We start from the raw sequence: 13819 nt of genomic DNA, 5'->3' as shown, positions 1-13819 counted from the left end.
AATCATCCTTTATTATTTGAAATACGTTTTTCGTACGAATCACATATACATTAATGATAAAATTCATAAATGTGATAGTGCATAGTATTGCATTACGTTATCTAAAAGAAAAATCGAGAAAAAATAATGTAAGAGTAATACGAGCTATCCCGAAATGTTTTCAACCCTTTTTACCATCCTTTTCTTTTTCTTTTTCTTTTTCTTTTATTTTTTTCCTTGCCCCTTATATGTATAACAAGTCTTCTCGTTTTTCGATGTAGCTTTTAGACGTAACCGAAGCGTCTCGAAATAACGTTACAAAGGCACGGTATCAGCCATTTTGCCCGCGAGCAGTTCGAATCGTCTTCTACCTTCTTTAAAAATCTATGCGCATAGATAAACGTACGTGCTTACATGCCTCGTATAAACTTCCACACGTGGAACCGCAGTCAACGTTGTGTCATCGTCTTATTCCTCGTCGTCTACGTCGTCTACGTCGTCTACGTCGTCAGCAACTTTGCATCGAAAAGTCTTGGTGGATAAGCGAGATACTTTCTGAAGAAAGCCAGATGGCATTTTCTCAGACATGCCCCTTTCGATCAAAATATTTTATATTTCGATTTAGTCGTCTGGAAAACTAACATAAACGATATTCATTTAATATAGATCGATTATCACCATTTAATCTATTTTTTTAAATATTAATTATTATATAATTAAGATTAAACATTTGATTAAAAAAGTGAAATTGACTTGTAGTAATTTATTGTAACTGCTTTTAGTTTTTATTTTCTTTTTTTTTTTTTATTTTTTTTTTGAAGAAAAAGAAGAAGAATAAAAATAGGATATTTGTATTCTTATGAATCACCACTATTGTGTACTTTTTACGGTGTCCCTATTTGACCTTTATCTTTTTGAAATTGTACAAAAATAATGCTCGATTAAAGCAATGTTGATTCAAGTAAAATTAACTTATACCAATTTATCGTGTGACAGACTTCTTTCCTTTTTATTATTTTATTTTGTAAAGAACAACAAAACACAGTATGCTCATATTTTTATAAATCGTCACTATTATGCAGCTTTTACGGATATTCGATTTAGGGTACTTCGTAAACTTGGATGATAAATTATTCGTAGGTAAGAGTCGCGTGGATGATAAACCGAGCAAGCTGCTGCACGAGAGAGAAAGAGAGAGGGAGAGAGAGAGAGAGAGAGATCTGGCATTGGTGTACCGTTAATTAGTCCCAGCGAATGTCATTCATCAGCTCAATAATTAAATCGCTCAATAATTAAGACACGGTCTTGCCGGGACGTTTCTACTTCGTGCCACATCCGGATGCTGAAGGGTCGGAATTACGACTTTACACGTCGTTTTCTAATATTATCCAGCGGATCCCCGTTGGGACGCGACCCTAGCAACCGTGAACTGAGAGAGATAGAGAAAAACAGAATGAGAGGAGAAGAAGAAGAAGAAGAAGAAGAGAACGAAAACGAGAGAGAGAGAGAGAGAGAGGAATAGTTGGAAGAGAGAAGAGAGAAACGAGACGGTCCCTCGGCGTAGGTATAAATTGCAAATTAGTTTACCGTCCCTGATGCAGCTCTCTCTGGCCCAGCTCTCACCCCGCCCCCCCTCCACTATTTCTCTATCCTTTCCCTCATTCTCTTTCTCTCTCTCCCTCACTCTCTCGTTCTTTCGTTGGTTTATTCGTTGTGTCGCTTCACTCTCCACTGTTAGTACCCACCACCACTAGGACCCCAGAACGAAGCTCGAAAAGCGTTGGTAGCATCGAGAAACGAAGTTCGTGGCCTGCTGCTACTACTACTGCTACTACTACTACTACTACTACTATTACTTTTGCTACTACTGCTATGCTTGTGAATATATGTGAGTAAGAGCAAGAGATAACGAGCTACGGATCGCAAATCTCTCAGCAGCTATTTCAAGCACGGTGATTTCTCAGCAACGCCTTCCCCAACGATGACTCTTTCATCAACGGCATCCATCTCGAATGGAATCCTGATCAATGACCGCAACCTCTTCCTTCCTTCCTTCCTTCCTTCCTTCCTTCCTTCCTCGCGATACCAACCAACGAGAGTTTCCGAGTTTCCCATTGCAAACTTGCATCGTTCGAAAATTTCTCCAGAATTTCTTTTTACTCTTTTTACTCCTCCCTTTCTCTCTGTTTCTGTTTTCATTTTTTTTTTTTCGATATTTTTATATATCCATTAATTTGATTAAATTTTACTTGGAAAAACTTTTTCGAAGAAGACCCACTTTGAAATTGAAAATAGTTTTTGATACGGGTTTTTTTCGTGATTATTGTTTAAAATAATAATAGTAATAATAGTAATGCGGCTCTAGTAGGAAATAACGTTTTCAAGACACAAAAAGTTGGAAATTGTTAGAAGTACGTTTATCAACGGCTTACACCAGCTGATACAACTCACAGACGAGGATCAAAACCGGTCTTGGGCTTCCGTGTAATTTCTCCGTGGAGATACCTTCATTACGATACCCAAGATACTACTTCCCATTCATCCCTATCCTCCTTTCTCTCTCTCTCTCTTTTTCCCTAGCACTTTCTCACGATACCTCATCACGATACTCGAGCATTTATCTGCAAATCTCATTCATCCATGAAGTTTACCGGGATCTCGTCAACTCGAGAGAAAGAAGAGATCTTGCACAACAGAGAATAGAAAGAGTCTCGTTGTTCGAAGAATATGCGAAGGAGAAAAAAGAACGAATTGGAGCTTTGAAAATGAACGAGAGAGAGAGAGAGAAGAAGAAAAAGAAGGAAAATAAAAAAAAAAAAGAAAAAGAAAATAAAAACAAGAGAAAGCTAAAAACAAGAAAGAAAGAAAAAAAAGGAGAAAGAATTTGACTGCTATCGTAGAAAAGAATTTTCCTTTCTTATTCTACAAAGAAAAGTTCACGTGTTCCATGGAGTTGATTTTCTTTCTTTATTCCTTCCTCTTCAATACTACTTCTCGTGGGAATAAGAAACAAGTAGGATGTAGCATAAGACGCAACTCCTTCGTCAATAACAATCTCCCGTGAGAGTAAGTGTCAGATGTGCAAGACGTTGTCCTCATCTACTTGACAAGGATCTTCTTGTTTTACTTCTTTTACTTACTTACATATGTATATATTCACGTACATATGTATGTATGTATGTATGTATGTATGTATGTAAGTATGTACAAAATAGTCCATTTTTCTCTGTCCTTCGTAACTATCCTTTTTCTTTGCCCTTCCCTTTTACCTTATGTCAGACGTATAGTTGAACGGTCAAACGAGCAAGCCAACGTATCAAGAAAAAGCTTCACTGAAGTGAAAAAGACAAGGATGAAGATAGTGGAAAGAAACGCGCGTGATAGAAATAAGAGAAAATAGATGGTTGAGAAATACTGACAGATGGGAAAGAAAAAGAGAGAAAAAGAAAGAGAGAGAGAGAGAGAGAGTGGAAAGGTAAAAGAGTAGAAAAGGATGAGAAATCTCGAAGAGACGTCCCAAAGGACAAGACCCTGCAAATGAGCCGAAGGATGCAAATCAATCCCAGGACGCAACGCTCCAAATTGTTCACCTACGCTCGAATGCGGCAATCCCTTTTCCACCATCTCTCTCTCTCTCTCTCTCTCTCTTTCTCCCTAAGGTTAGAACTCTCTCTCTCTCTCTTTCTCTCATACACAAACTGTTTCACTTCGATCTCGATCTCTCTTGGTCCAACGTAAAAGCAGGCCGAGAACAAGCCGGTTGCACCCGACAAGCGAACCAGAGAATGTTCCCCCTGGGTACTACGCTGCTGCTGCACGTTGCCAGAACATCTTCGAAACGTTGCTGCAACGGCGTACTCGTTGCACCAGTAGCAACGAGTATTATTGCAACGAAGCGTGCATTATCGTATCGAATGCATCCATAGCGGTGTTGAATCCGTTCGACCAATTCTACTTCTTACTCTTTGTTCTTCGACGAACAACTATTCTAACCATTTTCTCTATGGAATTAGAATCTTATGGTATACCTAAAGGTTCTCTCTCTCTCTCTCTCTATCTATCTATCTCTTTCTTTCTATGTAGTTGCTATTAAATTTCTGGAGATCAACGAATATCTAAATCTCTTTCACTCTAGTTTCGACAAATATTCAAATATATATTTTTGTTATATATTATTATTTTTTGAATAATACAAAAATATATTTCAAAATTATTATTAGTGTTATATTAGTGAATTATGAATTAGTACTATATATAATTAATACAAATATATATATAATAAAATAATACAAAAATATATTTCAAAATTATTATAAATATCTTGTTAGTAAATTATTAATTAGTACTATGTATAACTACCAGTTATATAGTATTACGAGTATTAATTATTAACTAATTATTAGGTTAATTGTGTGGGTCACGTTGTGAATCCTTTATTAGATAGGATAGACATTTAAAATCGTACGAATAATGATGTTAAAATTATCGGAATAATAGAAAAATATATTTCAAAATTATTATTTCTCTGATTAGTTTATTATTGAATGGCCAATTCTAGCTAAAAGTAATAATCATGCGAATAAAAAAGAAACTAAAGGTAAACGTGTAGAGTGTGAGGGGACAAATGAGATAAGACTTGAGTGTGTGTGGAATAGTGAGCGTGAAGTTAAAAAATAACATGCGCACTGCGATATATAGGACGATGACCCGATAATGCAAACAACCAAATAACAAATGTCTCATTTCATGACAAGATAAAAATCGAATACCTAAATAAGACAGCCAACATTAAGTAACCGAATAACGAACACGTCTTACTGTATTCATTTTTTTTTAAATTTCATTTTCTTTTAGAATATATTGCATCTTCGTAATTTCCTTTCATGTTATATAATTCTATCATCATTATAATTGGAATTACTTTTTTTTCGTTAGTCAAATATCCTTTCGGAAAACTGATTAAGAAGAGATAAGCCTACATATATATATATATATATATGACGTAATAAAATATTAATTGTTATTGTGACTCTACTACCTTATATTCGCGTATATGGATATTTAAATTTATGTATTATAACGAGAACGGTTAACGTTGTTTCACGAAACTCGTTTTCAAAGTTCATACCTATGAGATAGAAAAGGTGTATGGGGGGGACAGGGGATTGCGAAGGAAAGTGAGCAGGCGGGGTGGAGGGGAGGAGGGGGTTGCATATGCACGAAGTTACGATCGTAGAAGATTACTTGCCGGCGTTAAAATAGAAGTTGTCGTGTTAACGGAAAATTTTCAGTAAGTAAAATCATAAAGTCGTAAGGCGTATATTTTCCCCCTAACATCCGTTAATCAGGCTCGCGTGAGCTTCGAAATCCGTCACGTTGGCGAGAATTCGTTCGACGCGTCACGAAAACGAATCGAAGTGGAATATTAAGGTGACGTCACATTGGCACATTTCCTAGTTCTTTGTTTGCATTAAATATGCAGACGATAAATCATTCAAACGACTCTTACTAACGTACACACGTTTACCTGGTAGGAAAATATAGGTCGGCTTTGGAATAATTTTAATAAAAGAAGTAGAAGGAAGAAAGAAGAAAAGAAAGAAGAAAACAAAAGTCACCCCATCCAGGATATATATATATATTTAAATATAGTATAGTAATCTAAAAAAAAAAAAAAAGAAAAGAGAGGTGGAGAATAAATCGACGAACAAATCCTGTATTTTATTACTCTTCTTTAAACGTCTACGGGATTGAATAGAAATCTGTTAAATGTCTATAAAAAAAACATGATATATGTAGATTATAATCCAAGTGAAATATAATAGATCGTTGAGAGGGATCGTTGTCGTACCTCGATATAACGTTCTTGACGTATACGTAGTCAAAGTTGCGCTTTCCAGTTGAATAATATAAGCAACAATCTCCGAAGTCCGAGAGGAAAATTATTAATACCATGTGTCCATCGGTGAAACGAAACGAACACGGCGATAAATCTTTCTAGTAGATCGAAGCTCCATCGAAAATTCCATTAGTGAATATTTCCTATGCGATATGTGTGAATCTACATATACATATATGTATCTATATATATATAAATGTATTTACGTGTATAAAATGATTGATATTCGCAGTAGTGAATCCATCGGTGCGATTAATTCGAAGGTAAGAAGTATAATAAAACTAATCGAGAAAGTAGAAGGCTAATTCGAATAGCTCGAATATGAATGGGGAAATAGGTAGTAGTATTGGCATGCAAGCACATGACTCATGAATGTAGCCTATCGGAAATTATCATCGCTAAACAGGACATTGCGTGTCGCATAATTGCTATTGGAAGAGGAACGAGCATTGAATCCTCGTTGAAAGGGAGTGTAGGTACAAGAACGATCGATTCAATGCCAGAGGTCGATCTTCTCTAGCTGTAGAAGGAGTTATGTTACATTCAAATACCGAGTCATTACAAAGCGATCAACTAACGGGTATACCTACATCCCATTAACGGAAGAAAGGGTTCATCTCCGAATGATTTTTAATTTTTCATTGAAAGAAAGATATTAGGATGATGTCGCCAATCATCGATGATTAAAAAATCATCGTCGTACGAGTAGCCAACGACTAATAATCAACGAATGAGAAAGAAAGGTAGGAAGGAAGGAAGAAAGGAAGCTTCGTGCGTACCGTTCGTTCGTTCGTTCGTTCATTCGTCACTTAATGGGGCTGCACTTGTGTAATTAGTCGTTTTACGAACATCTCACCGTAACTTATTACCATTTCTACCTTCAGGAAGAATCGAGATAATTGGAAAGGCTCGTAAAGATGGAGGGCCCAAGCGGAGTTCTGATAGCGGAGAGGTAATTTCTCCTTAAACGTGATCTAAATTAAGCGCATTGCTGGTTACCAGGTATGCAATTATGAGAAACGCAGCAGAAATCGGGAGGGGAAAGAGAGAATGAGAGCGTACGAGTGGAGGGAAGAGTAGGAGGTGAATGAGTGGGTGGGTTTATAGGAAGGGGGGTTTTATTAGGAATCGCGTGTAGAATGGAAAGGAAAAGGGTGGTTGATTTTTTGAAATTTGGTTCGTTCAGCTACGTTTATCGGGTTAAAAGGGAGCGTTAATCGGACTACTTCCTTCGTAAAGTGGTTCTCCAGGCCGATGAAACAAAATTACAGTTCTCGAGCGTGCAAAGACGACGACGACGACGACGTTGCTCGAACAAAGGCAAGAGCAGTAACCTAACCATCTTCTATTCTACTAACGTTTCCCTTGATCCATTTATCCTTCGACCAAAAGCAACCTCCAAAGGGAAACCACTAACCAGTCTCGCGTGTCTTCCTTGGATCAAAGTAAATCCATCGGACAACCTTGAATCGATGGGATTTTTTTCAAATTTTCCTTTCAACTTACTTCCATATATATATAGAATGTTATATAACAAGAAGAATAGGAAAATAATGAAATCGAATATCAAATACCAACATGTTAAACTTTGATAACAAGATTGTAGATTTGTATAACAAGATTGTAGATTTTGATTTACACGTAACGTCGTTAAGTATTTAGAATATTAAAGTAACTGGTTAATTATGTTATCGCATGAACCGCTCATAGTAGTAGTCCAGGTCCAATCGTCAGTACCACGTGCTTTTGAATTTTAATCAATTAATGAGATAATTCAGCATATCGTATGTATAATCCAATAAACACAGCCTGTTGCACTCAACGATCTTACGAATGTATCGACCGTAAACGAGATTGCTAGCGGAAAGGGATGCCTGACTAATAGCTTGATTAGAACGATTAGAGTATTGGTCGGTGGTTGTCCTATTGGTTCAACCAATGTTGATAATCGTGCACGAAGTTTGCATTTCAAATCGCATATCGACCATTAGTTGATTTATTCAGTTTTCCTCAATGATCTCGAAACGTGTGTTCTGATATGATCCAAAAATTATATTAATCATCGTTAATATCTAAGAAAACAAATGTTCAAGAACGTTTCTCTTTTAAAATATAAAGTCTCTTCTTATTATGAACTTGAACGTATTACAACCATAAATATGCTCGTTTTTATCAATGCCCGTATCTTTTAATTACGAATAAAATTCCCCCAATTCAGGAACGTTAAATGAGAATCCTTTACGGTCGGAAACTACCGTAAATTCTTTAATGTATATTCAAAAGGCGCGCGTCAATTATTCCGGAATTTTCCGAAGCGGTAATCGTCCGTATCCGCCACTTTTAAATGCCGTTGTAATGAGACCCTTGTGGGCTCAGCTTTCGAAAGCTTTCGTCCTATTTTCTTGCCGAACAGCCTCGAGGACACATCTTTGGAAAAAATAACGAATCTTCTATTGTTGCAACACGAAGACTACTTGTAGATATAAACGAGACGAATATTTTTCATTGTGAACGAATATGCATGTCTGTATACTTTTAAATAACATTGTAATCTCATCATATACTCGTATTAATTGTATTTATACATACATAAAAAAGAGATTTTATTACTTTTCCCTAACGAGCCAATAAAGTTGTCCTATTTCTATTGGCTCAACCCAAGCCTTTTATAATATTTGATTTAATTAAGCCTTACCTTCATCACCTAAGCCTAATTGAAATTACGAGAAGAGGACTTCACGTTGGAGGAATCTTCAGATATACAAATCTTTTGAATCGGAATATAATTGACCATTTTATAAATAAAATTCGTTGAATAGGAAGAAGGAAAGGAAAGGAAAGGAAAGAAAAAAGAAAAGGATGACCATTTTCTTAGAACTGGTTTTATAAAAAGTCTCATGAAACCTTTGTTGTGTGTAGGATTTAATGGAAGACCGAGTTGATTAGTAAATTAACGAACCAGGAGTAGTCTGCTTCGATCACGGATGTTGATCAATTACAATAATTGTAACTCACCCTCTTGAAGTCCACCCCCCAAAGTCCTCGTCACGCAAACTATTGTGTCCGTTCGTTCTTATTCCAATATCATTACGATCGTCCAATCAAATAAACAATCTGGATCAATGTTATTCTTTTTCTTCTTATTATTATTTATAATCTTTTTTACTCGTTCGTATCATAGTCGAGGAGATTCGAGATTAATACGCATGAGATAAAATCGTATTGTACAAATAGTTTCTTTCTTCTCAATATTTTACAGGATTTCATAATAAAGAAGAAAAACGATCGATGAAAAATAATTCCCCGTAGGGCTTAATTGTTTTTTGTTTTATCCTTAATGAAGGAAAATCCATTCGTAGTGTGAGAGGTAGAATGGGAAAGAGGGTTAGAGAAGTACTACTAGTAGGAGAAAAGAAAATATTTGTCGAAACTCGTGTATCGGTAAACTCGTATAATCCATAAGCGACCAGTTTGGATTATAGTTGGAAATTTAACACAAAAAGAGAAGTTAAAAAGATCGTGGCATCGTGCTAGCAAAGCTATTCCAATGTGTAGCACACATATTTTCCTAAAGCAAAGAATCATTGGCCGATCGAATTGAACTAATAAGCAAACAACTAAAACGTTTGTGTATGATAAAGCAATTAAGTAATTTATTGGAAAGCATTTCGTAGTTCGTTACATTTGTATTCGATGATTTTTCTTCGATTTTTATTTTAAATTCGTTAATATGATCAATTAGTCTAAGTTAATCAACGAAATCGATAAATTTAATAATAAAATGAAAATATTATATATTTGTTTTTGGATGGCACGATCGAATTTTATACGAGATAAATTGGTCTCTTTGATTTTTCTATGCTTTTTAATATTTACCACGGGATAGTGATTGCAAAGTAAACTTAAAAGCATTTCACTGTCGAAGGATACGCTTTGGTAGACATAAACTCTTATAAAACTTGACAGTTCGTAACGTCATTAATTTCAATTACAAAAGAAACTTCGTATCTACCGAAATGCATCGTTAAAAAAAACATACCTGAATGATGGTCGATAAAAAAAACATTTATTTTTTATCCAGATATTACTTTCGATAGCAGGAAAAATTGCTTCCACCGCTGAAAACAAATTTTATCGTGTAAAACAGAAATATTTCTAATATTCGATTTTTAAAACGCAAAAGTAATCGGCGCGTTTTAAAATATTTATTAAAATCGGTTCCATTAACTGGAATAATCAAATGTTAAAAGAACAACCCTGAATGGCGGTTGAACAATTCTTTTTTCGTTTAAATATTGCTTTCTATACAAGCGACAAACAGGAAAAATTACTTCTACTACGAATAAAGAGTTTTATCGTATAAAAAAGGATATTTCTAATTTTCGCTCGTTAAATAAAGCAACTTAACGAGTTTTAAAATATTCATCTAAATATTCATTTCAAATATCAATTAATTACCGAGTATATCAAATAAAGTAAAATCTTTTTATTTATTCGTTATTACTTCCGATAACTGATAAGCAAAACAATAATATTAATTTTACTGTAAATAACGAGTTCAATCATTTAATTGAAATAAAATAATAATTCTAATTTTCGCTCGTTATAAATACCGCAAGTAATCATCTCGCATGTTTATAAAAATATATTAATTAAAAGAATCGTGTTAAATCACTGAAATGAGCCTCGCTCGTGTTTCAATTAAATTACTTGATATTAGTTTCATTTGTTTCTTTTATTGTATCAGTGTAATTTGCTTTATCGATCTTTCATATTTACAACTGTAATTTAACTCGACTGGCTTTAATATTTAAATCACTGAATATATACACCACATTTATACTTTAGTTGAACTACTGGTACGAGATTTTCGTTTATTATTTATTAAACTACTAAAATAAGTCTCGCTTCTATCTTACAATTAGTTAAAATATTGCAAAAAAATTATATGTTAAATAGTGGCGAGGACGTTACAATAGTTTTATAGATATCCGAAGTGAAAATATTTCATCGTTTACTATTCGTTCACACAATGTCTTATAACTTTTGAATATAAATACAGTGTGTTAAAGTGTCTCTTTCATAAAAGTGAATACTCGCAGGTGTGCGCGCAGTATCATTCCAGACGAATTTAATAGCTCACAATGGTCTTTCTTTTATTGTTTCAGCTATGATCTAGAATCGGACAAGCTCTATTCTTTTTCCTGGTACAAGGATCACGAAGAATTCTATAGATACGTACCTAGGAGTGACCCGACACAACATAGTTATCACGTCGAGGGTATTAAAGTGGACGTAAGTCAATTTTTTGAACGATCCTTTTTCAATACAGATTGATTCACATAACTCTTGCACAGTTCTCAAATAACATTTAAAAATAATCCGTTGAATAAAAAATTATTAAACACGAAAAGAAATTGCATCGTTTCAAGGGACACGAGTTATTTTATTTTATTTTATTTTAATATAATATTAATTAAATATAATTAATTAAATTAATTAATTAATTAAATATAATTTAATATAATTTATTTTATTTTATTACAATAATAATTTATTTGATAAACCTATTAATAATATAATATAATAATATATATGTAATATATATAAAACTATTAATTATGACTCGTTGGTTCTTTTTTATGGAAAAAAGTTAGAAAATTTTCAAGATAAACTTTGTTTCCTTATTAAACTTTATATCATTATAACGTATAATTCTTTTTCAAAATATATTTAAGATCTTCAAGTAATGTGAATCATTTAGAATGATCAGATTGTTATTCATAAGTTATAAAAAATATAGTAAGATGGACGATGACAAAATAGAATAAAATTTGTGATACATTGATGTTGTCTTGAGAATATCCATGACTTTCGACGAGGATTTACCAGGTCTAATTTACTCTTTAAATTATTGTGGAGACGGTATAGTCTTTCTTTTTTTCTATTTTTTTTCTCTCTCTCTCTCTTTCTCTTTCTCTTTCTCTCTGCTCCGTTTCACAAGAGAGGAGAGATTGTTCATGTCTAGTAGCAGCTTTCGCATTTGGAAGGACGAAGAGATACTGCGACTTCGACTTCCACGGAGAAGACAAACGACCTATTTCGTTTCACGATTGCGCATAGTGATTCCTTAAGGAAGATCGAGTTTTCGTAGAAATAGAAGAAGAAAAAGAAAATATTAAGATGAAAAAGAGAGAAAGATTGACTCGTAAATTAATACAAAGTTTGATATGTAATTGTTCAAAATTAAATATCCAAGCAAAATAATTTATTAAATAGCTATACTTATCAAAAACAAGAATAATTATCTCTGATCGTATTCATAATCGAACTTCTAATATTTCTGACAATCGATTGTATTGAGTAAAAATTGTCTTTATATTTTACATCATTTTCAAAATAACTTTTAATCGAATAAATAGGATAACGCAACACACTTTTTTGTTTGAATTAGTATATGATACGTCGGTCTTAAAAAACACATACAAATATTGCCATATTCGATTATAATATTATCAAATTTATACGAACCTGAAACCGTTTAAGTTATTTTATCATATTTTTTTGTTTTCAAATTGTTATTACTCATTTGTACTAAATTTAAGATCCCAATCGTAATAAGAATGATATTCTACTTCATCTTCATCCGAACAGTGTGTGTGTGTGTGTTACATCTTCCTATAATAATTTATTTTTTAAAATAGAGTATTCACGCGTATAGATATTTGTATTCACGAGAGTCACTATATTTATTATAATTTTTATTATTTACGTTGGTTAGTCTGGCCGTTCTCGTTGACACGTTAATAACGAGTTAGTGCAAAAGCGATATGACGTAAATTTTAATGGCGCGTTGAAAATAACGTTGAGATATATCGCGAAAATGATAGTAATGAAAATGCATTCTGATAGATATCGGTCAAAAATCCTAATTGTATTGGGAGTAATGTATTATACATTGTATTGGATCAACGAAGTAATGAACTTCCAACGAATCGATAATTCGAGAGAATAATTAGAAAATATATATTTCGTTATCGAATGTCGTTCAATCAATACATATATGTACGCGCATTATAATATACGTATATATTTATACTTTTATTTATTTACGTTATCGAACATTTTTATTCAATATTTTATTAAATAAATTATCAATATTTATAATATAAATATTAATTTGTTAAAATATTTTAAATAAATAGTCAATATTTATTTATGAATCGATTAAAATTCATTTATTGGCGCAAAATGAAATACTAAAATATTATGATAAATTATATATATATTAATAACTTTTTTTTTTTACATTATACAATGCAATAGTAATCATTTATATAACATACTGATAATATATTATAAATATTTCTTTCAAATATTGATTAAAAGTGTTTAAAGTATAACTGATTTAATAAATAACAGTTATGTGCATATTTAATAAATTTTTATTTATCTCTCTCTCTCTTTTCCTTTTTGTTTGTCTTTTGATCTTCTCCTCTTTGAGAATCAACCGAACGAGAGAGTGGCATTTTTCGCACGCTTGAGATTACCAGCCAATTTCTATCCAATTTTCCACGGAGCACCTATAAAAGAATTCCATCGGGACGATGCAAAACATAAACGTAATACACATGCTGCTCATGCATCGGCATCATCAATTTTATATTCAGCACAGTCAGACTACCTTTATTATATTATTTGACGTTTCGAGATACGACTGTTACGTTTTTTTCTAATTCCTTTCTATTTTTATTCCTTTCTCTTACGAATGAAAGAACAATTTTATTGATGTGTATTTATTTTTACACAGGTTGTTTCATTTATATTCTACCAAACAGCATCAATATATTCTAGATTTAAAAATAACAAATAAAATAATATGTGTGTGTGTTAACGTAAAATTGTAAATGATTTGTTATGCAATTATCAGAAGGAAACCAA

The 13819-nt window shown here is 33.1% G+C and overlaps 1 protein-coding gene across 2 annotated transcripts in view; it reads left to right on the top strand.

The window, feature by feature from the left end:
- LOC122526000 overlaps positions 1 to 13819 on the top strand; it is an 80745-nt gene that overhangs the window by 42897 nt on the left and 24029 nt on the right. For both annotated transcript variants that reach the window (XM_043649068.1, XM_043649067.1), the window contains exon 4: positions 11047 to 11173. In XM_043649068.1, coding sequence (XP_043505003.1) covers positions 11047 to 11173 — 127 coding nt within the window. The remainder of the gene's footprint in view (positions 1 to 11046; positions 11174 to 13819) is intronic.

This window comes from Polistes fuscatus, unplaced genomic scaffold (genome assembly GCF_010416935.1).
Source record: "Polistes fuscatus isolate 324 unplaced genomic scaffold, CU_Pfus_HIC Scaffold10, whole genome shotgun sequence".
NCBI lineage: Eukaryota > Metazoa > Arthropoda > Insecta > Hymenoptera > Vespidae > Polistes > Polistes fuscatus.
This window is presented reverse-complemented; position numbering and strand designations above follow the sequence as displayed.